Here is a 25,706-nt window from a genome sequence, read left to right on the forward strand (position 1 = left end):
TATATGGTGAGTTCAAATTTGGAAGAATTCTTTCAATTGAATTATATGCATTTACAGTATACTATATGTTTATTTCATAATCTATATTCCATATCATACATGCTAAGTTTAAGCCCAAACTTAGATTAAAAGTTGTCAAAACTGTAAAGAAATGTGTAAAGAAATGTTTGCACTCAAATGCACAAATTACTAGTGAAAAATGTTTCTTCCAAGTCTGTTGTCCTGTGCCCCATTCCTCTGGGACAAGCTCCAGATTGCAACTACCTCTCCAGAATAAATGGCTTTCTGATAATGGATGTTTACAGAAGCCTCCCCTACAAGCAGCCGGGAAATGATAGTGAAATAAATCAGTAAAAGGATTGGAAATGAATGGGTGCAACATGTTAGAGCACAATAAAAAACAAAGTGTGATGAAAAAAGGCAGTAACACAGGACACATATCTTTAAAAAACTTTGAATTTGACTCTGTCACACACAAGTCTATGAAAATGGACTAGAGACACTAGCGTTAATCAGTAGGACACATACTGTACTGTAGGTTGTTGGTTATAATGATTCACAAGGGCAAGAGAATGTCATGAATGAGAGAGTAAAGCTCTTGAGTTTTTTTCCAAGAAAAATGTTTTGTGCTACAGAATAATACTGGTGGTACTGTAAGTGAGAAAATATGAAAATAAAAACACAAACACACCTGTTTTTACTTTATTCTTGTAACAGCATCAACGTTAAGGACAGTTTATGCATCAGGCTTTTCAAGAACTTAATATGAAACTTTGCTTTAAATCTAAATTTAATTTAAATCAGTATTGAATTAACTCTCATTATTTATGTAAATACAAATCTTTCTTCAGATATTTGAGGCATCCCAAAGATTTTTATTTTCTATTTGCAAATTAAACTACAAAACTGTTCTTCGTGTGGTGTTAGTATTCATAACACTAATAATTATTTTGAAACTGGCAATTTTGTCACAGGTATTAATAACAGACAGAAGAGGAGCATATGGGCTTGACAGAAGCATGTTTCACTGATTAATTGAATCTTTGAAGGATGCTTAAATATTTCCGATTTTCACGGGTAAATGAAGGCAGCAAGATTCATTTTATGATGTTTTTGCCACTTCAATTTCCAGAAAACTGCTATGGCATCTCAGTTAGCAAGAGCCTGCACATTCCCTGTCTCCCAGGGTTCCACTTCACAGTGGAAACAAAGGAAGGGCGCTGGTTTTTCTTTGAGCTCAAGGTCCCTGGTTCCCAATAACTAAATGTTTTATTCCATCCTCGTGGCAGGAGAGATACTGACAGAAGCGACACTAGATCAGATTTAGATTAATCCATGTGGAAGTCTTCTACCCCGAAATAGCTTTCCATAAGAAGGCAATTTTTAAAAAACAATTTAAATAACCCATCTGGTAATGAGTACCCCATACTGTATGTGCCACTCATGGCCTAATAAGAAGCTACTAAAATCACATTTCAATCAACCCATTAGACGTTCATACATAATCCAGAATTCCACGGTTTTCCACCCTGCTCTGTGCCTTCTTCACTGTAAAATTGATAAATAATTAAGGTACATTTGGGAAAATATAAAATCTGAAATAACACCAGAATATTCTCTCAATTAGGACCTGGCTTTGATGTCTGTGGAAACTATAATGAATTATTTTATTTTTCAGGAACAGAACTTTGGTTAAAATTAGAACCATGTTCCCTCAAATACTCTTAACTACAATTTACTAACCAGATACAGAACGTTTTCTGATATTTCATTTTGGCAAATTACCTTGGGCTTTTCCTGTCTCACAGTGGCACCGTTTCTTCTGTTTAATTTTTCATTTTTGAAGCAAACATTGAACTAATGACTTTTGAGAAAATGTGCTTGATGCAAAGCTCTTGAGCTAATCATGAACCCAAGCATCACATATTTGCCCATTAATTGGCTTGGGGTGGTAATTATTTCATGGGATATAGAGTATGAATAAATCCCTTGGGTTTAGTTGCTGTTTGGCCCATCGATCTGATCGGATTTAGCTATCAGGGTGTTGACCACATTATGCAGCATTTCAGCCCTCGTCTTGCTGATCTGAAGGACTTCTTCATGATTGACTTTTTCTTCCCTGCTGTAATCCAGTGACACTTTGTTGGTGATGAGGGAGAGCCCAAACACACGTAGCCCACAGTGCTTCGCTACAGTCACTTCAGGAATCGTGCTCATGCCTTCAGGAGATGGAGAAAGAAAGCTTTTAATTAAATGGCAATTAACTTTATGGGAAAAGCACACCACAGGGCTTCCATTGCATCATTAATAAGCAATACATGTTAGCCAAAGCCATTTCAGTGCTTGCTGTTAATGCTTAATTGGGATGGTTTTCCCATAGCAAGAAAACATATGTGATGAACATTTTTGGGTTTTCTTATTTTATTGTTTACTTTGGAACGCATTATATGCATTATGGCCTTGTTAATTAGCACAGGTGGCTGTATCACAAGGAATTCTGACAAAGTGATGAAGAAACAAATGTAATTGCTTGGAGAAGGTCAGATTGTCTTTCAAGTACAGCTATGAATCAGCCTTGTTGAAAGAGGCTTTCTTGTACATCCATTATCAAGTATCGGCAAAACAGCTTCAATTGAAATAGAATTGCATATATTATACTATGCTTCTGGATGAACTGATGGATTATAATACACTTTTTAAAAAATCATTCATCTCAAAGTGCTTGATGTATTAACATATTCGTTCAAGTATGCTATATACGTAATGACTGGATAAATTTATTTCCAAATAATAATGTCTTACTGTCTTTATGTTAAATTAAAATCCTCATTCTCTGAAAAAAACAGCTCTTTATTGATTTTTCTAAGGTCGGATTAACATGAAAAGTTTTGTGGGATTTTTGGTTTTGAAATACACCAGGAAACAAATGTGGTTTCAATGTAGATATATTTATGAACAGTAAACAGTACTCTGTAAAAAAGACTGGAGCTGTTGATGGTCTTCAAGAGAGAAATCAATTAATAGTATCCTTAACCGTGAGATGTCATAATGAAACATTCACTAAAACTAAAACATTAGTTGAGAGTTATTCCCTGTTTAAAAAAAGTTCTAGAATCTCACATCACAGCAGGCAAAGAGATTAGGAATATATTACAACTATTTTTCAGCAACAACATTAGATACTTGAATATTATAATCCTTAATCTTTAAATGAAACTTTTTACTGTGAAATTGTTTAAATTGGCAATTTTAAAACAAACATATTTACTGTATTTGGAATCTGCACTGAAAGGTAATCTGAAACTTTCTGGTAATATTTATTTGGAGGTTACACAAGTCCATGACCTGAACTGCATCCTGCATTTGAATCTCTGATTTAGTGAAGAAAAATAAGAACAATAAACAACTACAATAATAATAATAATAGTAATAATTTTCCCAAGCTCTTTTCCCAAGCTATGAGGTCTGTCACCGGATGTACACAAAAACTTTGAATATAACTTTTTAATTTATTTCGATGAAATGTATATGTGAAAACAGAAATATATAAACAGCTACCTTGGTATCAGGTTTAGTCTAAACATTGGTTTGAATATCATCTGTATAGGAATGGTACCTCAGACCATTCGATTTTAGTATTTGACCAAGGGGAAACTTATTTCTGTAGGTACTCACTTTACCAAGAGCAGTTTCAGTGATGAATAATTGTCTACAATCAGATGGTTTATTTAAAGGAGACGCGAGTCAACTGTCTCTGGAAGTTAATGTGTAATTTTCTGGAGGAAAGTGAGATTTCCATCACTTTCCTTGACCATAACAAGCCCCAGATCTCAGTTACATTCCAGTTCAGTCCATTACTCATTTCATGACCATTGCTCTCATCACCACTTCAACTGAAGGAGACCCTGACAGGAGAATGGCACAAGACTTGGCCACAAATATTTCCGAGCGTTGTGCTTACCAACAGAATCACTTCCAAGAATGTGCAGCATGCGTGCTTCAGCGATGGTCTCAAAGTTGGGGCCACTCACCATGCAATATACACCTTCTCTTACGAAGTCTGAGTAACCCAGCTCTGCGGAGATATCCAGAGCTAGCTTCCGCAGTTCTTTGCTGTAGGCATCCGACATGCAGGGGAAACGAATTCCAAACCTTCAACGACATGATCAGGATTAATTCCTATGGGTGTGCAAAGGGGTATTGCTTTTTGACACAGACTATTTGTCACGATTGTCATCCCTCCTCTCAAGGGCGCTCCGACCCTTTCGTATTTTAGCTGATTATGTGCAGCTGCCCCCCGTTTGTCTCTCATGATTTAAGCCGGGCGCTCTCGCTATTCCTGGCTCAGCACTGGGAGATGGACGCCCAGAAGCCGCCTACCAGCGGGTCCAGGAGAGACCCTGATGGCATAGGCTTCCTCACGGGGTCCTGACCGTGAGTCTGGGGCTCGGAGCTCCCGGCCTCGTTACCCTGGTTTTAATCCCCATTCCTGTTTCGGATTCTAACCTTGTTTGTCTCGTCTCGGATGGATCTCCCGTTTCCTGGACCCTGGACTGCGCCCCAGATTCCCCATTAGGACTGTTTGGACTTGTTTGCCTTTGCCATGTCCCCCGAGCACCGGATCACCGCCGTCACCGCCACCTGTCTGTCAACCCATCCTAATCCTGCTGTACCTTCCCCTGATGTCCTTCACCACTTACTTCCGGATTATACTGTCTGCATAGGGTCCTGAACTACGCTTCATGGGATTCTGGACCAGGTCCTGTCACACTTTGGTGAGTGAGCATTTATTTCCGGTAGATCATTTTAAGGAAAATGTCATTTTGCACCTTACCTCTCTCTTTGGCATTTTAGTTTATTGGTTGTATAAGCAAGTGATGACCATGGAAATCATCAGCTGAAGCTTATGGACATTTGACACAGATACTGAAAATGATTGACTAGAATTATACTGTCAGCCTTCATCAAACAAATTCAGAATCTAAATAGCATTAACATAATTATAAACATAGACAGGGGTGTCTCAGGCTGTTAATAAACCACTTCCAGTAACAGCAACAATAACAACAAAACCAAATGTGAACAGATGTCTTCACAATGTTTTCACAACATACGCTACCTTATGCATTGCTTGTATTTCATATGAAAGTTCCAGATTGCCTCCTTTTTATATGCTAAAGGTGTCATCATTATTGCAGACGGTGCCTACCGTTCGTCATTTGGCCCACACAGTGGGTGTTGACCAGCAAAGCCTGGCAAGTTAATGTGGTCCTTAATGATCATAATGTCGCCTACTTTGAAGTCTTGGCACAAGCCTCCTGAAGCATTTGTTACAATAATGGTCTCCACTCCCATTAGCTTAAATATTCTCACAGGAAATGTTACCTATCATTGAAAATCAAACAGAAAAATAGTTATTCATGTTGTATGCTTATGCATATCTTATACGTACGCTTTTTCGTATTACCACTGTGTGGAAGACAAGAAGGTGAATTCTGGATGTTGAAAACAGGATTGTTAATAGAATTTGGTTCTTTAATGATCCTGTGTTCTACAGTTATGAACATTTTAAAATGAAGGAAATCATTCTAATCATTGATATCATATGACATTTTTCTATATAACCACAGGATGTCTTGATATTCTGTTGTGTGCAAAGCTTTTGGTGGCATTTAATGTCAAAATCTATCATTTCAAGAGGTTTTATGTACATAAACCTATCAATACAATATTAAACATACTAATTTGATTGTTGGGATTCCCAAACTGAGCACTATGGTTAAAAAACAACAACAAAATAAAAATAAACAGCTGTTCAAGCAAAGAAATGAAAAAGAAATCCTTGGAAATGATCTACAGGTATAATGAAATCTGTATACAAGGTGGCAATGCTACTGTCTAAAAGCTAGATTCTAGATCAAATATAAATTATGATATAATATGTTAGATAATAGATAAATTATGAAGAGCATGATACCGATCTCTCTGCTACTCTACAAATCAAGTCACCCCAATATGAACATTCACCCCTTATCTATATTCATAAACCAGTTCACCATTTAAGACATACATTACCTTGAACACCTGCCTTCTGCAATTATAGAATTAATCTTTTGAGAGATAGTGATATACATACAGTAGAATCATAAGATCCCAGTTTTTGCAACATTCTTGTAAAGGTATACTCTGTTGAAAAAACAGTGTTGTTATTATTATCTTTGGCTTCCACGGGCCAGTATATCACCACTCACTCACCTTTTCATCAGCTCCTTCACTAAAAGGATCTCTTGCACAGAGATTATCTAATGCTTATCCCATGAGTGAATATGACTAGTCATTTCTGGGAGCAGCACCATTGAGGAATAATAGCAAAAGGTCTTGGGCGGCAGTGAGATAAATATAGAATTCCTCAGAAAAACCATTACCAGAACTGTCACATTTAGGGGGTGTGAACAGGTATGAATAATGAGCTCATTGCATCCGTACAGCGCAGCTCAATAGGAATGTCATACCTTGTCAAGCAACTGTCAGACTGACAGGTACAGCTAACAGATGAAACCCCTTGAACAGATGTGACAATCAACAAAAAACCTGTTACACAGAGTTGATGCAGTCAATAGAAGAAACATGGAAATTGGGCTGGTTAGAGAGATTCACAATTCAGAAATAAGCTAGTACTCCTGTTGTTAGTACCTCAGCATTATAAAGCAAAACAGTGTTTTCATCTACGATCCTGGACAATGGGAACAGCCGTGTTTGTGTGTCAGGGTGCATGAATGTGTAATAGACCAGAGTGAAGTTCAACATCACATTCTGTTACATAGCCTTTCATTTTTGTGTAATTCCACATCCCAAATGAGTTCGACCTTGTCACCTTAATTCATATGATAGGCATTTTTTCTTCTGTGAATCACCTGTTGCATTTCTTATTATGAGTTCTATGCATGGTCAACAGCTGTAGGTCCACTCCGGCCTGTGATTCCAAAAGTGTATTAGTTCTAGGAAAGACAAAGACTAATGGCCCGAACTGAAATGGTCAAAATCCTACTGTATATTCACAAAATTAGACTTTTTGTATGCTTAATACTCAAAACCTTATTTCATACATATTTTAAATCAGATTAGATTTTGCTGAAGTGTTTCACTTTTTCCAGCTCCATCTACTTATATATCCAGCTGCATGAAAATGAGAAAATGAGTCCATTTCTAAAGAACTGTGCAACCAAATTTGTGTAACATTAACTAATTCCCCCACCTTATTCCCTCATATTCAGTTTCAAGTCTTTTTATAAGAATTCTTCTGCCTTTTTAGTTATTAAAATGCAGAGTAAAACCAGAGAAGAGCTTAAATGAAATCTCTAAGGACAAGTACAGTGTTGTATGAGTTGCTGAAGCAGTAGAGTAATTTGTTACCACTGGAATTACACAGGTGCACATCAACAGGTTGAGGATTCAAACAGACATGCAAGAATTTTAAAGCGAGCAGAACAGGTTATTTTTCATTAGACTCTTTTGGTCATGTAAATACTTATATTGAAGAGTGTTGTTATTTTAAAAACTCAAATACACAGAGAACCTCACTTTAATGCCCTACTCTCCCCTCCAGAAAAGACATCCACCTCAAGTCCCATAGTGTTTCCCTGACAAATGTCTCTCTTGGAAGTCACAACTGCTACACTAAGATGACATTTTACGTTGTAAAACAATAATAAAACACTTCATTGGGGATGTTTTGGAAGTTGCTAGAGCCTGAAACTATCTACCTAGCCATGACGTCTTGACTTCTTTCAGGAAACATCTGGATAAGATTCAAAGAGCAACTGGTAACCTCGTGAACTATGGGAGCTGCATGGCCTCCTCTCATTTGTAAGTGTTTGCATGTTCTCATACAGCACCTAGAACTGCTGTCAATTTAACATGAGCTTGTCAATAAGCCTGCAGGGCCTTTTTGCTTCATTTCCTATTGTGTGGAAAAATGTTTAAACATCTGTTTCAATTACATATACTGTAACTGTAAAGAGGATAATGCATCTACCAGGATGCAAAGAGTGTGTAAGTAATTATTGTATGCATACAGGAATAGCTCTGTTTAACGTAAAAGCCCTTTGTCCTTTAGAGCACAGTGACTCATGAAAACCTAATTAACTATGGAGTGAAAAGTCAGGTAGGGAAAGTGGCCATCAACCCGCAGAGCACTAATTGGTAACTAAGTCTGAATGCCAGATATCTTATCCAGCTGCTCAATCTCGACCTCCCTCTGGATGGGCAAAGTGTATAATTAATATTTTCCATAATTATGAAGAATAGAGGAAGTGAAAACAGCCCCTTTTCCCCAGTGAAGCTTACAATGCCTGGTGGAGCTTTTAAAGTAGACATTGAGAATGTTAAACATGTTTCTTGTGCATTGAGGTGATACATTTGGCCTACAACGACCTGCAGTAAATCTCCTTGCAGTGCTAAATTGCTTTGTATGAAACTGAACAGTCAGATAAAGCCACTGCAGGACTTTCACTGCATTTTAACAGCATGAGTGATTTTATTCAAAGAGTGGAAAAACTATGGGCTAATAATGCAAGAATTATAATTAACCCCTGCTAAAAATCTTTCCTAGATACCTGGATAATAAAACAGGAAATGCAAAACAGACCTGCTCCTCTATATGGATGCTGAATTCAGTTTCAGAAAATTAATTTAAATCCTGCCTCAGGTTTCTTTTCCAAACTACAACAGAAGTCATTAATATGAGCCTCAGTTGGGTAAGTATGGTATGATAGTTTTGTGAAATATTGCATTATTAAAATGATATTGCTGCTTATTTTGACTTTCCTACACATTTAGCAATATCACTTGCTCTTAAGAGGTATATGTTTTGCTGCTCCAATAATCTATACTAGTTAAAATGCAGCAAAGAACGAAACAATCTTTCAATTGCAGAGCCTTGTTTATTGTTACTGATTTATTGTGATGGCACAGTAAAAAAAACTAAAATGCATAGAGCATTCATTGTAAAACACTGCTGAAGTGTCTAACATAAAGGTACATACACATAGCATAAATATGGTATTAAATGGTAAACCTATAAAAACCTGTGAAAATTCAACATACAGTAGACTTACCATGGTAAACTATTTTAATTTAGACTATTTAAATTTTATTTCATACAGTTAATGTGCAAAATAGTTTTAACCATGGTTAAAACTATAAACTACATAAGTGCAAAAGAAAGATTATCTTCCAACAACATAGTGCATGTGTAGGTGATATGGGGTCACAATCAGAACTGCAACATTAAATAGCGACAGTACTAGATGTCTTTTAGGTACCAATCAAACATAATAACTTATGGTTTCACACAGATTCTAAATATACAATTTACAATTTATTGATATAAAGCTAAATATGCATAACAAAAAACAAACATAATAAAATATATTTGAAATGATCTACTGTGATATCAAAAACTGATCATTTACTCTGGGTTTACAAAGATCAGAGTTAATGACTTCAGAGTTTAAACACATGGACTGTCACATAAATTTTATGGTCTATATCGTCATATCAGTGTCACATAATTACATCATATTTATATTCTCAGATCCAAGTAATTATGCATTTAGTACCGTGAACTAAATATCAAATGTGTTTTTGAATAATAGTTCAACTCTTGAGAATTAAAGTGTAAATAAAGAAGTTTTATACTCGACAATCTTGATGTGTTAAACTTCCTGCTGGTAAGACAGAGCTGGGCTTGATCGGTCTGTGATTTGAGTTGCAACTGTTCTGTGCTGAGAGAGTCCCAATGCTGACAGAAGAGACGAGGCCAACGTTGGACTCATTGGAAGTTAGCGTCTTGCTGAACTTCGGTCTTTACAAACAGTCTGCACACAATTTGTCTTTTTGGGGTCTGGCTGCAAGGTAGACAGATGGGGAGAACGTGGTTCGTTCTGGATTTAGCTTGGTTCTGAATCTGCCAGAATATTCAGGATGTCAACATAAAAAGAAAGATTCCAACGGATGTAGTTCCTTAACCATTTTGTTGATGGCAAAATTAACAGTGGGTTTGCGAACAAGATTTCTTCTGTTGCAGAAAGAATGTGTTGGACAGAATTCTGCACTTTACTTTCTTGGCCTGGCATCTTGGAGATAAGTAAACATCTTGACTGCTAACAGTCATGTGGCTTGAAAAGTCAGGTATCATTACTCTGTTTAGCTTTGATACAGCTTTACAATGTCTCTTGTCAGAGGGACCACATTCCTTTGCCAGGCTTCTTGGTCAAGGCAAAGGAAGATGATTAAAAATCTTTAATAACACTTAATTCTAAGTCCAGTAACAGGCCTTGTCCTACAAAAACCAAAGATTTTGAGGTATCCAGTAGCTTTGTGGTAGCTTCTGCAGTTGCTCTTGGTACATTTTTTCCTTCTACATTTTTCTGATACCAGGGGGTGTCCGGAGGGAAAGGCACACATAATAATCTGCCTATCAAAGCAAAACATAGTACCATGGCTATTATGTGACTTACTGGAAATGGTACCATGCTACCATCAAGTGTGAACATTGAAATTGTACTGTTAACCTTTTCGCTTAGAAGACAAAATGGCAGTAACTAGAAAAATAGTTTCAGAACAAAATAAAAGTGAATGGAACGTGTCTGTCTGAGCAGTATGTTAGAATTTAGATTGGATGTACAATATAAAAAAAAAACTGCGAATCTAGTTAATGGCAAACTAGACTCTTTTATGACGTGTGTAATCAGAAGCTGTTGCTTTTGTTTTCTTTTTGTTTGATTGATTGTATTTTTGTGAACTGATGGTTTGGGGCTACCTCATGTCATTTGTAAAAGTGGTCAAACTAGACAGCAGTGAGACTGGAGTTAGTCTGTAGCTAAAATTGCATCTATATGGTGTGTACCAAGTAAATTTATTGGAGATTGATTTTCCACTTTATTTGATGTATTGAGACTGAGACAAGCAGCCAATGATACAGGCACACTCTGAAAGCAACTGACAGTGTGAGGAATATCGGCAGATAGAGGGTCTTTGTCCTTTCGTTATGAGGCAGTTTTCGAAGATTCTCTGTTGGAGTTTGCTTTCTTGTCACCAATGCACTTTTTCACAGTCTGTGCCATGAGTGCTCAATAAGTCCAATTTTAAGAAGTAGAAACTTTTAAATGGATTTTGCAGTTGACTCTCGCAGTCGATTCTAGTTTCTGATCTCCTGCTCCCTGGTGGTTTTGTTGTGCATGTTACAGTAGGATTATTTTTGCTAATGTGTCATGATAATCAGTAACTTTTACTACAGTTTAAGATATCTGTTTTTATTTTGTGGTGAGAAAGTAAGACAAAGACGGGGATCCCCTCATGTACTGTAATGTCCATAAAATATTTCTTAGCATTGTTTGACTCAAATGAGCATGAATATTAACCGATTAACTTTGAGAACAATTGGTATACTGAACAGAGAGTAAATACCATGGGGAGGACAGCAGAGTGAAATGGAGCTGTGCTATGAAGCTATGCTAAGAATGGGTTCATTTATTGCACTTTATTTATTATTTGGTTTAGGGTATCCTTTTTGTAGAAAATGCCATAAAAGGAATGAAAGGAAACCTCTCATAAACCTTTGCTAAATGTTAATACTTTGTATTTACTGTACATTTGCCACTATGCACAAGATTTCAACATTTCAATGTTTGCCAGTTACATAACCTACTATTGTATGGCATTAATATATTAAATTATTTACACACTAGGTAAGCTTTTTTTGCAGGATCACTGCTATTGTTCTTTACTTTTCTTCAGAATTATTATAAATGCATTTAAGGAATGAAAAACAAAGATTGTGTTTACTTGCACATCAAGAATAATTTCTTTCTCTCTACAGGTTGTTGAGTCACCTATGATTTAAAAACAAAAACTGTACTATCGTAATTGTGCCTTTAACGTAACCAACTGTCTTTTGGCTCAGCATTAACCCTTGAGTCCTGTAAATATTAAAAATGAAATAATCTGCTATAGATTGTTCCTCATCAATAAAATATGTCATTTGCAAAAAAAACAAATATCAGGTATTTATGCTCTTCCAGATAACACTTTGATATATTCGGTTACAGATTTCGAGACAGTAAAGCATGAAAAACTATAAGCTCAACTATTACTTTAATCATAGGCTCAAGAATTACTGTAAACCAAGACTAGCTTTGCTCATATTTCCAGAATTCTGCCTTTGAAGGAAAGGACAATTACATTTTGTCATTAAGTACATAGTTATCTTACGCAGTAATGTGATACAAAGTAGTTTTCATAAAGTTTTTGTATCTTTTGCAGATAGTAGTCCACAATTCTATGTCCTTTAAAGAAAAAAAGGACATCTGTCATGACATTTAGTTAGTAATGGGGATTTCCAGCAAATAAGTACGTTTATAAATGTACTGTATGACTGTTGATGATCGTTGAATAAGATTGCGGATACACTTTCACAGACGTGATCAGTATTTACTGAAAAATCATGTCAGTGAACATGAAGCACTTAAAAAAACTGGTGGCAACAGATGTTTAGTCTCATATTACCTATTGGGCTCTTACTTTGAGGTCTTTGGTGTTAATGGTGTTAAAAATGACCAGTGAAATTGGTACTTTCCTGAGCAGAATTCCTGATTTCCATGTGGAAATAGAACAGGTGGCCTGTTAATACCAGTGTTTTCAACAGTGTAATCATGCAGAGAATACCTTTATGCCGGGGAAAAGTTTGATTTCTTAGGTCCTAGAGAAAATTGCAGATCCTCAATGCAACGAGTGACAGATGATTTCAGCGCATAGATATACAAATAGATATTCAAATAGATATTCCTTACATTCCTTACATTAAAAAAATTACCCCTCATCACTGGAACTGACATGATCTGAACCAAATACATGTATTCTATATGTATTCTATATGTATTGTATTACAAATAGATGTAAGGAATATAGTACAAGGTTTAGAGTGTGAAAAGCTTTATTCTGTTGGCAATATTCTACTGCTTTAGAGAAACAGCCTTATGGTTCCTCAGTTAAATGGGTCCTTTGAAATGTGTGAAAAATGTTAAAGAAAACCCTATAGTTTTTGCTTTTCACACTCTAAACCTTGTACTATATTCCTTACATTAAAAAAATTACCCCTCATCACTGGAACTGACATGATCTGAACCCAGTCATGCTCCTGAAGATACTTGATCATTGAGATATTCCATTCAATGAGATACTGACTACCAAATGGGCTGGATGGGCCTTCTGTTTGTAAACAGTCTTATGTTCTTGTATTTGTTAAAATTAAGTAAAATATTTAGGAATCAAGTGGGATCTGACTTCGGTAGAATTATAAAAAAATTATATCAGATTTCATGTATCAGCAGTTTCACAGAAACAGGAACATGTTAATTGTGCACAATTAACATAGTACATTGTTTTCAGATTATAAATACAGATACTTACTGTAGATTTTATTAAAAATATGGTTGGAATGAAGAAATCAACAATCCTTTGGTTGAATATATAATTTGAATAAAAGACTCATGTACAGCATACATTCACTTAAATCTTAATCTAATAGATTTTCAATTTTAAGAGCCAACAATTGATCAATTAGCAAGTTTGAAATTATTACTGGGATAAAAGTGCAAATGCTGTTTCAATGAGGCCAGACAATGCGGTCTTTTCAGTACAGAGCTCTACTGTCTTTTTCAGAATCAGCAGTTCTAGTTATGTTTTTTTTTATCATCATACTTGGAAGATTTTAATAGTGACAGATAAAGTTAATGTTCCATGCAATAGATGTCAGATCTTTTCTGTTTTATAAATCTGAGAACCTTTCCACAGATTCACTTGTCCTTGATAAATTACTTTCAAGGCCTAAGGCAGTAGGCTTGCGATGCTCTGACAAATTGGCACCCCTTTCCTCTGCAGGTCAACAGCTATTGTTATTGAAGGGTAAGATTGTGATAAAACAAACAAGTATCAGGCTTTATACAGTCAGTGTACTCTCTGCTTAAGGATTAAGAATAAAAGGTGCTAAAAATAATTTATTAAGACCAAAGACGTGATGTGAAAGAAATATTATTGAAATAGCCTTCTGTAGCATTAGAAAGCAATACAAAGCTTTACTCTTTAACTGCATTGTAAAGAAAATCCTGCATTTAATTACTGAAAACATTAGCATATACAGTAATACACTGGTAGTAGTATATTAATGAAAAGAAGAATAAACTAGGCTCTGCAGCCACTTATTAATCACAGTTGTGTAGTTTAAATTAATTGTGTAATTGTGGCAGGATGTATTATAACATTTGTTCATAAGGTATCTAGATTTTGTGACATCGTTAATTAAGCCATTAATGGTGTATCAGCATATAATGTATCAGTGTAATTATTTTTTATGAGTATTTTGTGGATGGAGTATAATATTGTTACAAATGAGCAGTTCCCCCTCTGATGGCATTAGTTATAAACTGAGGAATCCCACTCAGCACTGATACATATTCTGTAGTTACACTGGGTTTCAACAAGGGGTGTAGACATTTGAATTAAATGAGGTTAAAATTTCAAAGATAAAGTCAAGTTCTGTTTTCAGCACAGTAAGTTCATCAAGTGACCATTGTTAACCAAGACTAATATCGATGTATAATCACCCCAAATGCAACCATAACCATGATTCTGCCAGTCTGTGCCAACAACATCACTAGAATCCAAGTATGAAAGAAACCAAACTTAAACTGTAATCCTATTGCAGCCATAAAACTCACCCTAGCACAAACCCTAGAAAGAGCACAGCCAAAGCTGACATCTTGGGTATCTTACCTTACACAATGAATATCCTTCGTAAAGGTGAAATCGGCCTTGCATGAAGACACATGTTTTATCATTTAGATTCCCAAACACAAGGCACCCTTCATGGCCAGGAACTGTAAAAGAATACACAGAGCATATGGCATGCACGTAATGGGATTGCATATCAAAGTGCTTACATTGTTATTTAACAGAACATTCAGAGCTTTAATTTGCAATAGAGTGCATTCCAAAATTTCCATATCAGAGTTTCTTTTCTTGAGCTGTTGAACAGAGTTTACAAGAATATGTATTATGCCGCAATTCCCAATTGAAATAAAGAGAAATAAAGTTATTCTGTCATTGAATTAAAAATAATTATTGCGATAAACGTTGAATGCATTTAGTTTTTTTTACTATTACAAAGATAAGTATCTGATTTAATAATTACCCAATCCTAATCCTAATGTCAATCCTGCCCCTCTAAAAATATTTTTACACTAATAATTATGTTTTTATGCACAGATGTCACAATCGTTACAAGCTGATAACAACACCATGAATAAAACCCAGTTGCTTACAGCTCAGAAATCTGACTTCTTTAGCCAAAGTACAAGTTATGGTCTGTAGCTTTGCAAGGATTTTCGGCCTGCTTGCCTGCTATGTTTTGTAGCTGTACAAGGGTTTATCTCAAGTTATCCTTGCTATAAATGTACCTTGTGGCCAGCCTGAAGAAGGACAAAAAGGAAGTTCTAAATATGCATTTGTTTAAGGTCATTAAAATATTGAAATGTTCCAGGGAATTTTGAAATTTTGTGTATAAAGTAGACAGGGGTGTTAAGTACGATAAGACAGATGATATACAGTACAGTATACATGTCTATTATTACAATTATTAAACCGTTAGCACCAATAATAAAACAAAACATTACATGAGACATAAAAAAAAAATCCATCTGATATTTAAACTGCTGTGTGTAGACAGAAATTCAGTTGTAGAAAACAGTTTTTAACTGCATCAACAATTGTTTATTAATTTTTTACAAATAATGAAATGGCATAGAAGACAAGTTACTGCTGGAGAGTTCAGGTTAATGTTAACTGTATGAAAAAGTGGCATTCTTCCAAACATTGCAGAAAAAAAACTTTCAGTCATAAAAGGATAACTAAGAGAAATACAATTTACCATACCAAAGTTTTATGATCTTGAAAAATTACTTGCAGAACTTGATTTACCATTTCAATGGCACAACAAATGAAACGAATCAAAATTGGAAAGGAAATTTCCTGTTATTTTTGTACAGTTTATCTTTTCAAAGCATTACGAAGGGATCAAGAATATGAAGGCGGGTTATTTTAATTACTCAAGTTCTGCATTCCAAAACCATTTGCAGTAGAATTATACTGATTTGATTTGCAATGCCATTTTACAGGTAGTGAAAAAGACCTTTTTTTCTTGCACTCACAGATAGGACCAGACCATTTAATTCAGCTTGTGTGTGATATGCAGAAAAAAAAACTAGAGATTAAAAATCTGTTGCTTCATCAGCTCTTTGAATTGAAAAATGCAAATGGATTTTATATTGCCATAATAAAAGGCTTGGATAGTTGTTAAGTTTTATGATGATTCTTTTCTATGTCAAGACCTGTTGCATGGATGCAGCAGTGAATGGCTTGCAATCTGTTTGCAATGCATGTGCACAAAGTCAAGACTGGAGATGCTCTTAAAGTGCTGTCCAGTTGAAAGTCGTAGTACCAGGGGCTTTCTTTCACAACCAATCATCAGAGGGACGTTTATTGGCAAGTGGACAGTTCTGAGCATAAAGCAGACAGAAATTGTGCATCTTGGGAATGCGTGTATTGGGGATGTAAGCAGAAAAGAGTTTGCAGTGAAAATGCAATACAGTTTCATCATGTGGTGTTTTGCAAGATCAGGCTGGACAAAGGTCAAACTGTGGAAGCAGCCTTTGTCAGCACATGACTATAGGTTCACCGATTTCATGCCAGATTATCTTTCAAGAGATTCTGAAAGACATCCTTGGCGTTCAGAAAGCAATTCGGTTTGCCAGACGTGCAAAACCTAACTCTATCATGGAGAAAATTCAAGTGTATGAAAATGAAAGAGCGAGAAGCCAATGTACAGAGTGCCCTACCCCTGGCTCAGCAGACATGGCAACAGCAGCCCCCTGCATTGTGCAGCACAATTTAGTGACAGCACCCACTGCTAAGCCCCATCTAACACTGGAAGACCAGGCAGTTCAAGCAGGGGCATTGAATCCTGTTTGGCACTTCAAAAGGCAGGCTTATTACAGCAGCAGCCTGATCCTTTCTATTAGACATAGGGCACACATACAATACATTCATATGGTCATACAGACCTACAGTATGCATTATGGACATGCATTCATATTTTTCAACCAACAAAATGCACACATTACACTAAATGTTATAAACTAATGTAATGACTATGGAGCTAATGCAGAAATTGTGACTGCATCAGAGGAAAACACGACTGTGTTGAATAAAAATGACCCACAGAAAGATCAGCTCTTTTCCATTAGGCGCCGTAGCTTAGTGTTGCTGGTCTGACAAACCAGGTGCTATCTGTCTAATCGACTCTAAGGTGTATCTGCAAAATGTTGAAATCCATTTCCTTCGTTCCATTTGTTTCAGTGCCATTTTCAGTTAACTTTTAATCACTGTGCCTGCACGAGCACGGAGGCAATTCGTCTTGTGATAAATTGTGTGGCAAATGAGAGGGTCTGGTGCGCCATTACTGGACAAGGGGTAAGAGAAATCTCAGCACAAAGCCTTGCTGTTTTGTTCATGTAAAATCACAGAGCACAATTCATTTACAAAAAAACATGGAATTGTTAGATAGCAACAAGAGGAAACTGAATGAAAAATCTTCTGAAATTAAATTACTAAATTTATAGACCATACAACTTAGCATTCCATATCTAAATTTACAATTTTATATACATTTAGTATTTCCTACACTATGTACTATGTACTGTAGAGCAGGGGTCTCCGATCTTGATTCTGGTGTGTCTACAGGTTTTCAGTCTCTTCATAATCCAGATCAGTTTATTATTGGCTTGATTTGACCAGTTTTACTAACTTCTCCCAGCACAGCCCTGGTCCTTCAAAGAGACCTGGAAACCTGGCCCACATATTGTACTTGTCATCCAACACCAGGGTTGGGGAGCCCGATCAAGTCCATGCAATGTGAACATTTGTGGCGTACAAATTAGACCAAAGCAAAGAACAGCTTTCAAAAAATTACTTTAGTGCAAACCTGGCTTTGTTTTTAATCCAGAAATAAGATCTCCAATCCTATAACGGTTTAAAGTGACAAAAAATATAAACCCACTTTGTGTATTATGAGATGAAGTGAATTAATTCTTTATAGCAAAACAATGACTCATCTTTGTAGCAAAACCATGACTCAAAAATCTCGGGGGCTTCTAGAAAGAAAATTAACACCAGTAATGATGACAAAACAACTGCAAAAATCAAATCTTAATTTTCTTAAAATAATTGTTTAAAGTATTTAATCGTTTACCACAATACAGCATTTTAACATGTAAATACTGACTTTCCCAAGTTCCTCTCTAGAGAGAGGCCTTGATTTTTAAATTTAAACCTAAGTATCACACATTTAATACAGAAGGAAACTCCCATTGAATGTCTGAGGATTATTCTCCTTGATTGGAAAGCCGTGCTAATCAAGCTTTGTATAATTAACTGGCAAATAATATTTGTTTTTTCTTGTGGAGAATAATGAAAGTTGAAATTGAATAAATATTAACATATTTTCATTTATATATTTTTGGTAATTTAATTGGAATGTTTTCTACATTGATTGTTATAAGATATATTTTATGTTGTATTAATCTTTTACTCCTGAAGAATTGGGATGAATTTCTGTGGAAAGTGGACTATTGATCCACAGCTTCCATATTATCAGTTAAGGATAATACTATTGTGATAAAGCAGTGAATATTTTAGTGCCTTAGCCCTGATATAATAAGGCCAAAAATAAACAAAACAAAAGTTTTTCTTTTGCAATTGAAAGGGTTTACCATGAGTTTGACGATAAACCTCTCTTAACTGACAAGCCTGGGTGACAAATGAAGGATTATAAGCAGCTTGTATTACAGATTGGAACACAAAGCCCCATGCTATTTTCCAGACCAGCTTTTATTAACATCAAAACAAAATGTTATAAATTACCTGCAATTATTAGTGTTTGACGAAAGAACATCATTAATCTAAGCTTGCATTTATGAGTAACATAAAACCTAAGCTGAATATTGTTTTTTACATCAAACCGCCAATTAATACAGGCTACCAGATTTTTTATCTTTATTCTGAGCTTTATATGATAAAACTTTGACCATTTCATTGTCTTAGAAGACTGGTCTTTTATTAGTATTAATAACTCCAGTTATGTCATTTGCTGTACTGTGATTGAGAGGGCCTTTATTTGTGTGGGAATCAGGTGTTAAAATGAGTGTGCAGCATCATACAAATGACATTACTCAAAGAATCAGCAGACTCTTGAGCAGTCTTGAGCATCCTGAATGTGACCTTCTAAGTTCTGAACTTTTCTACATAGTCAATAATATAATACTCAAAACTGACCTCCGGAATGAGATTAAACAAACTGATAGTTCGGGATCGTAATACTAATAACTAGGTTTATTGTTCAGACTTATTATTATCTAAATATTAAATATTCTCAGTTAGAGAATGAGTAACAGCTAAAAAAAAAAAACAATGACATACACTGCTCCTTGAAAACATTCACGTGTACTGACAGTCAGCTATAGACTGTGATAGACTAAAACCAGTGCATAATTTAACATTGTGGGTAAACTATGATCTGCTTCCACCAAAACTGATTTTAAAACTGTTGTTTGTTCAGTGTCTTTCTTGTGACAGGTCTATGATGCCTTCACAGGTATGTGCTTCTCTGATTTTTACACTTAGAGATTCCTGGCATTCCAGACAGACTCCAGCTGATTAGCTTGCAACTGAATGAACACTATAAGTATAATATACAGTAACACTATAAGGACAGTATAAGCTAAAGGTGTGCTTACCAGCCCCTAACTGGCAACCTTATGGGCATCCCTACCTCATTTATGGGTTGCAAATAAAATTTACATGAGAAATAACCCAATAATTTTAATTATTTTCATATATATATACATTCATATATTGAACATTTAGGAGATTTCAATTTGAGTATTTACTATTACAATAGTTAACTGCTACATTTAACGACCACAAATAAACGTTTGAAAGATTATGAATCTACTATTCATAATGCCATTAGTATTTTATCAAACCATATTAGAAAAGGTAATGTTAGTTCTATTGTTGGCTCAATTTGCTGATTCTAGTAACTGCTTTCCTTATTTCACATTTTCAAAATATCATTTATAGTTAACATGAGGAGTAAGATGCTGCTTAGATTCAGATTGTTCTCTGATTACACTGACGTTATGGCAGTTTGCAGATTGCACTGGATCCAACAAGGATAATGCATTATTGAATGATAATGACAGATCTGCACGTACATAGTGTTCATAATAAACAGCATTATGCATTAGCCTATACACATGTACTGTATATAATAGTATAGTTTTAATAGCTTTTATTGTTAACTGTTGAGATAATAATGTGAATGCCAAAGTATCCAAACTCAGGTGACTCAGAAACATAAAGAATTGATTGTCCAGTGGTTATTTTTTTCCGTGGTTTCTATTATAAATCCACATTAGCACTGGAATTAGTTGTACACTTATATCTTACATATTTTAACAGCATGCTGAAAATGTTGACATTTTTCATGTTGACATTTGAGTTCTTTATTATTTATACTACAGTTTTTCTATCCCTCTGTCTCTTGTAGCTAAACAACATTGTAGAATAACATACTGTACTATATGTAAAATAAAACCTAGTAAGAAAGTAAATAATACCCGGTTTGCATTTACACATGGACCTGTCGTTTACTACCCAAGGAAGATGAGCTACTGTACATGTGCCCAGTGTGGGTAACAGATGCATTTTATGTACTGCCCCCTGTAAATGATATCAGACAGTATTTCAGTGTCCTGCCAGTTTGGAAATGGAGCTGAGCTGAAGGTAGATCTGCCAGCACAGTGCTATGACACTATTTGATATGACATTGAGGGTTATGCCTGCTGGATCACTCCTGGAAAATAAAGCAGGTGAACGATGTAGTGTAAGACAAGTAGGATGATGTGTGGGGAAACACTGGCATACAATACGTGTACTGTACAGTATGTCATGACAACCTGCTTCTCCAAGCAGTGAGCTGGCTGGAATATCTTACATTCCACTTCCACGAAATAGTCTGGTCTTCTTTTTAAACCTTACATTCATTTCATGTAATAAATTGGCCTCCTAATAATCCCCATCTCTGAATTAGCTTCAACACTCTGCTCTCCTCCCCACTGATAGCTGATGTGTGGTGAGTGTTCTGGCACACTATGGCTGCCGTCGCATCATCCAGGTGGGGCTGCACATTGGTGGTGGTGGAGGGGAGTCCCCATTACCTGTAAAGCACTTTGAGTGGAGTGTCCAGAAAAGCGCTATATAAGTATAATTAATTATTATTATAAAATTTAGTATATATATAGAATATTCTGTATATTTAATATGCAATAAACATATAGTATATCTACAGTACATATAATTCAACTGAAACATATTACTTCTACTATACTATATATGTAAAGCTATTTAATAGGAGAGTCCCATGTTATATCATGAAAAGTGAGTTAACTGAATTCTCTTTCAGATAACGCTGGCAAGATTTCCTTTAAAACCTCAAAGTAACACATTGTTTTCCTCTGCTCACCAGTGCTCATGGGGAAATTGGGAATATCTTTGTAAAGGAACGACTGCTGGTCAGTGGCTGAATCGGCAAGAAGTCCCAGTCCAGATCCACAGATAACTGCAATCTTCGGTCTGTGTCTGGTCCTGCTTAGGAGCCACTCAGTAGTGTACTTGTAGTCTTCAAATGAGCAGCAACTGCATATCAAACAAAGTTAGGAACAAATACGAACAAATTAAACACTTGGAGCTCAGCTTCTCCAAAGTATAAACAACTGTATGGACTATAAAGTGTATCATATGATATAAAGTAGATTTCAATAGGACACAGTATATGCACTGCATATGGATATTAGCCATATGTATAGCACTGTGTATTATATTAGTGTATTTGTTTTCTATTTGCAGCGCCCCAGAGGAATCACCTCCACCTCTTGCCTGTAACTAAAGTAAGCTTTATTTTGTAATAATTATAAAGTGTACAATAATACCATAGAAACTAAATATGCAACTGAAAAGTGTCAATTGATTAATGCTGTATAATGTGAGAAAGTGAAGGTTTTTTAATGTGTTGAATCTTCTTTTTGTTATTATTTTTAGTAGTAGTAGTAGTGGAAGCAATGGTGACAGTGTTATTAATTTCTGATTGAACTGCTATGATGTCTATAGCAGTATTGTGGCTACAAGGCTCCAGTGTAAAATTATACTGTATGTGCTGTAAATTTAACCATTAACATAATACAATGAGTAAATATATCTAAATCTAAATAAAAGCATGAGTGGGAATATGGTCACAATAATTTATGTCAAATCTTTCCCCTAGCTGGCCGATTTTTTTCTCCTGTGTCAGTATTGTAGTTGTATTTTTTTCATGAAACCCTTCCCCTGATACCACAGTGCAAAGTGCATACGCTATGCTATGTAGTTTGCGCCCAGAAATTGCTTGGTGTAAAGTGTTTTCACCCCCCAGTTGCGTTAATTAAACACAAAACACTGGAACATATAGTCATAAAATAACCACCTCGGAAACACTTGACATGCCTATATGTGTAATCCGGGCTACTCTACCTATATACCTATGTACCTAAATTAAAATGCCTAAATATTCATATATTTTATTTCTGATGTAACAGAAACCCACATACTGTATCTACAGAAATCATCACCATGTTTGTCTGCTCAAATTCCCTGACCTTGCCAAATTAATTTATTTGATTATGTGTATACTTTTGAATTTGTAAAAAAATTAATTTCACCTTATCGTAAGCTACAAAAGCATAGTAATCACACAAACTGTGGTGTCAGATTCAGGAACATGCCGAACACATTGTTATTGAATACAACGGAATTATGCCCTGCTTGGGCCAAGATAAGTGTTCTTTTCCAGCAGATGTACAAAATATGTTTCCTTCTATTCTTCCATCGAAGATTATTTACTCTGAATCATCCTCTTGTCATTACATGGTATTTAAATCTTGGCTTCGAACATCTGCACCACAAAATCTCTCTGCTCATTTTAGAACACAACGGTAGACTTTGCAGTTATGTTTCCATTCATTCAGTCAAACCTATACTGTGCATTTTAATCACTAACCTGCAACTAATTTTTCAGCACCGTGAATCCCTGAGGAAATTCATGTGTGTCCACATAACCTTTAGAAACCCATTCTCCCTTCTGCTTTTTGTTTGTTCATCAAGTAATGTTGTATCTGATTTAAAATTAATCAGCAGCCTTGCTTTCACTAATTACTTTACAAGTAATCACTAACAGAGTCTATATGTCATGAAGCAATTGGATCTCTTCCTTCCGATTGTGCATAGTAATCCCTATCCATTTTTAATGGATGAAATACCTGTGGACCACGTATATGGCCATTCAATACTCTTCTATTTTTCCGGGGAAGTATGATAACCTTCAATTCCCTTTCACATTGCCACAACCTTCAGATTTAAAATTATATCTCTCTTCTTCTCTGAGAATTACTGCTGTGTGTACATACCATGAATGTTTCCGAAGGAAAGAAGTGTAGACTGCATTTATTCCTTTATGTGCAGACTAACAGTTAAAGAGAATAATCAAGTACATTATGCAGACACATTGCTATGGAAAACAAAAGACACCGTAAATATTAAAACATTAAAAGGTTATTATGTATCGTTTGGCATCTGAAGCATTTTCAGTTATGAATAGTTTCTGAATACTACTTCTTCCTCCCTGTAAAAAATACAATGTAAAAGAAAAGTGTATCTGTAGAGATCTGAGAGATGCAAATTGAAATCGTTTACCATTGATTTCCTTTAGTGTGCATGATCCTAGAAACAATCCTTCCCGCACAGTAGCAGTCTGTTAACAATCATCAGATTGAGCTTTATGGACAAAGTGAAGAGAAATGAACAGATCACAAGGACTGGTATGGTTGTTTTTCATTGGCTGACCGAGAAGTGGGAGAAGTTTGGGAATTTATGCAGAAATACTGCGGGTCTAGGATAACAGTTACATACTGTAGGTGAAATGGTTCTGTTACTGTGACTGAAGGATTCATCTCAGTTAATCAGTAACACATTGTGCCCCAATTCCAAATAAAACTAGTCTGAAAGACTTATCAGCAATAGATACAGTGGATGGCTTCCAGTACTTTTTGCTTCACCATTTCAAACCCCCAATGCACTCTTTTGATTTGACTGCACCTTTCACTGATTAAGAACAACCTTTACCATTGAGCATGTAGCTTCAAAACTAACCACATCAGTTATTAGTTTGAAGGATTAAACAATTACAAAAATGTCTCAGACTCTGCTAGATTATTCATAATGAATCAGTGCCTTTCAGAATAGGTTTGCAATTTTTTTCTGATTTTTCAAGGGCTTCATGCTTGATTGTTGTCTTTCCTTTTGATGTACAGCATTTTATGTGAATTGTATGGTTCTTTTGTAATGTTTTCTAATGGATGATACTTGCATTACTAATCTCACCATCACAAATTGTTCCTCTAAGATTTCTTATCTGAAGGACTAACGAGAAAAAAACCACACACACTTACGATCAAAAAATCAGAAATGCTAACACACACCCTTTTGTTAATATTTTCTTGTTTTATTCAGTAAAAAGTCTCTTATGAATCCCCCCCTCCCTAATAACCCCTTAAAGGCTAATTAAATGGCTCTTAACTTCTGACACAGTAGATCAATACATTTAGAGCTGTGCATGTCAGGGGGTCCATCTTTTAACACATTGAGCAGGATAAATAATACTTCACAAAATGGCTCATTAGATGTGCTGTCAGAGATGCAGCCTCAGATAAGATTGGTCACGGCAGACTTGAAGGGAATGAGATAGCATGACAGGTATTCAGCTGTGTGATTGCAGAACTGCATAGCCTGTGAAAGAACAAATTATGTCTATCAATACATGTATTAAAGTCCAGAATATCCTTGGAAAAGAAACATTGGGAACTAAAGCTAATTTCATGCTACTTAAAGAGTATTTTTAAAGTTAAACGCAAAACTGTGTTAATTGTGAAACAAAATGACCTAGGGATTAGACCATATTAACAAGATAGTAATTCACAGAAAAGCAATATTTTTTTTAACTGTCTTAGCCAGTAAGCATATTGTTAAAATGCTAAATCATACTATATATTCTCAAAGCCCTTTTACTGTATGGTCCTCATTATTCTTGCAAATATGCCTTCCAATTAAAAAAGACACATTTTAAAAAGCAGTATGTCCAACATACTCATCATGAGGATAAGCAAATCAACAGAAAAATACAAGCAAATTTTCAAAGATGCAATAATAGAAAGTGTGATGTTAAACTTGTGTCAGAAGCAATGTCAGAAGCATCATTAAATGACTATCTTAAGTAGGCTTTCCTTATGGCTTCAATTTGTATGTACTCTGAAATGGTGAAATTTATGGTGAGTACACTTAAAAAATAAACATTTTTTATAGCAGAGGCTGTTATGCTAGTTTACACTGAGATTCTATTTAATGAGTAAGTATTGTATTTCACTGCTTTAAGATGTGGCCAGACA

At 35.5% G+C, this 25,706-nt stretch overlaps 1 protein-coding gene across 1 annotated transcript; it reads right to left on the reverse strand.

Annotated features, from left to right (window-relative positions):
• Positions 1–688: 688 nt before the first annotated feature.
• pnp4b (purine nucleoside phosphorylase 4b) lies at positions 689–24,118 on the reverse strand. The gene is made up of 6 exons (XM_088600654.1): positions 23,959–24,118; positions 21,698–21,870; positions 14,833–14,936; positions 5,210–5,385; positions 3,962–4,152; positions 689–2,219 (listed from the first exon to the last, which is right to left on the reverse strand). Exons 1-6 carry the CDS (start codon positions 23,979–23,981, stop codon positions 1,996–1,998), a joined length of 891 nt encoding a protein of 296 aa, XP_088456780.1. The 5' UTR covers positions 23,982–24,118; the 3' UTR covers positions 689–1,995.
• Positions 24,119–25,706: the final 1,588 nt, after the last annotated feature.

This window comes from Lepisosteus platostomus, chromosome 12, assembly GCF_059453375.1.
Source record: "Lepisosteus platostomus isolate fLepPlt1 chromosome 12, fLepPlt1.hap1, whole genome shotgun sequence".
Classification (NCBI taxonomy): domain Eukaryota; kingdom Metazoa; phylum Chordata; class Actinopteri; order Semionotiformes; family Lepisosteidae; genus Lepisosteus; species Lepisosteus platostomus.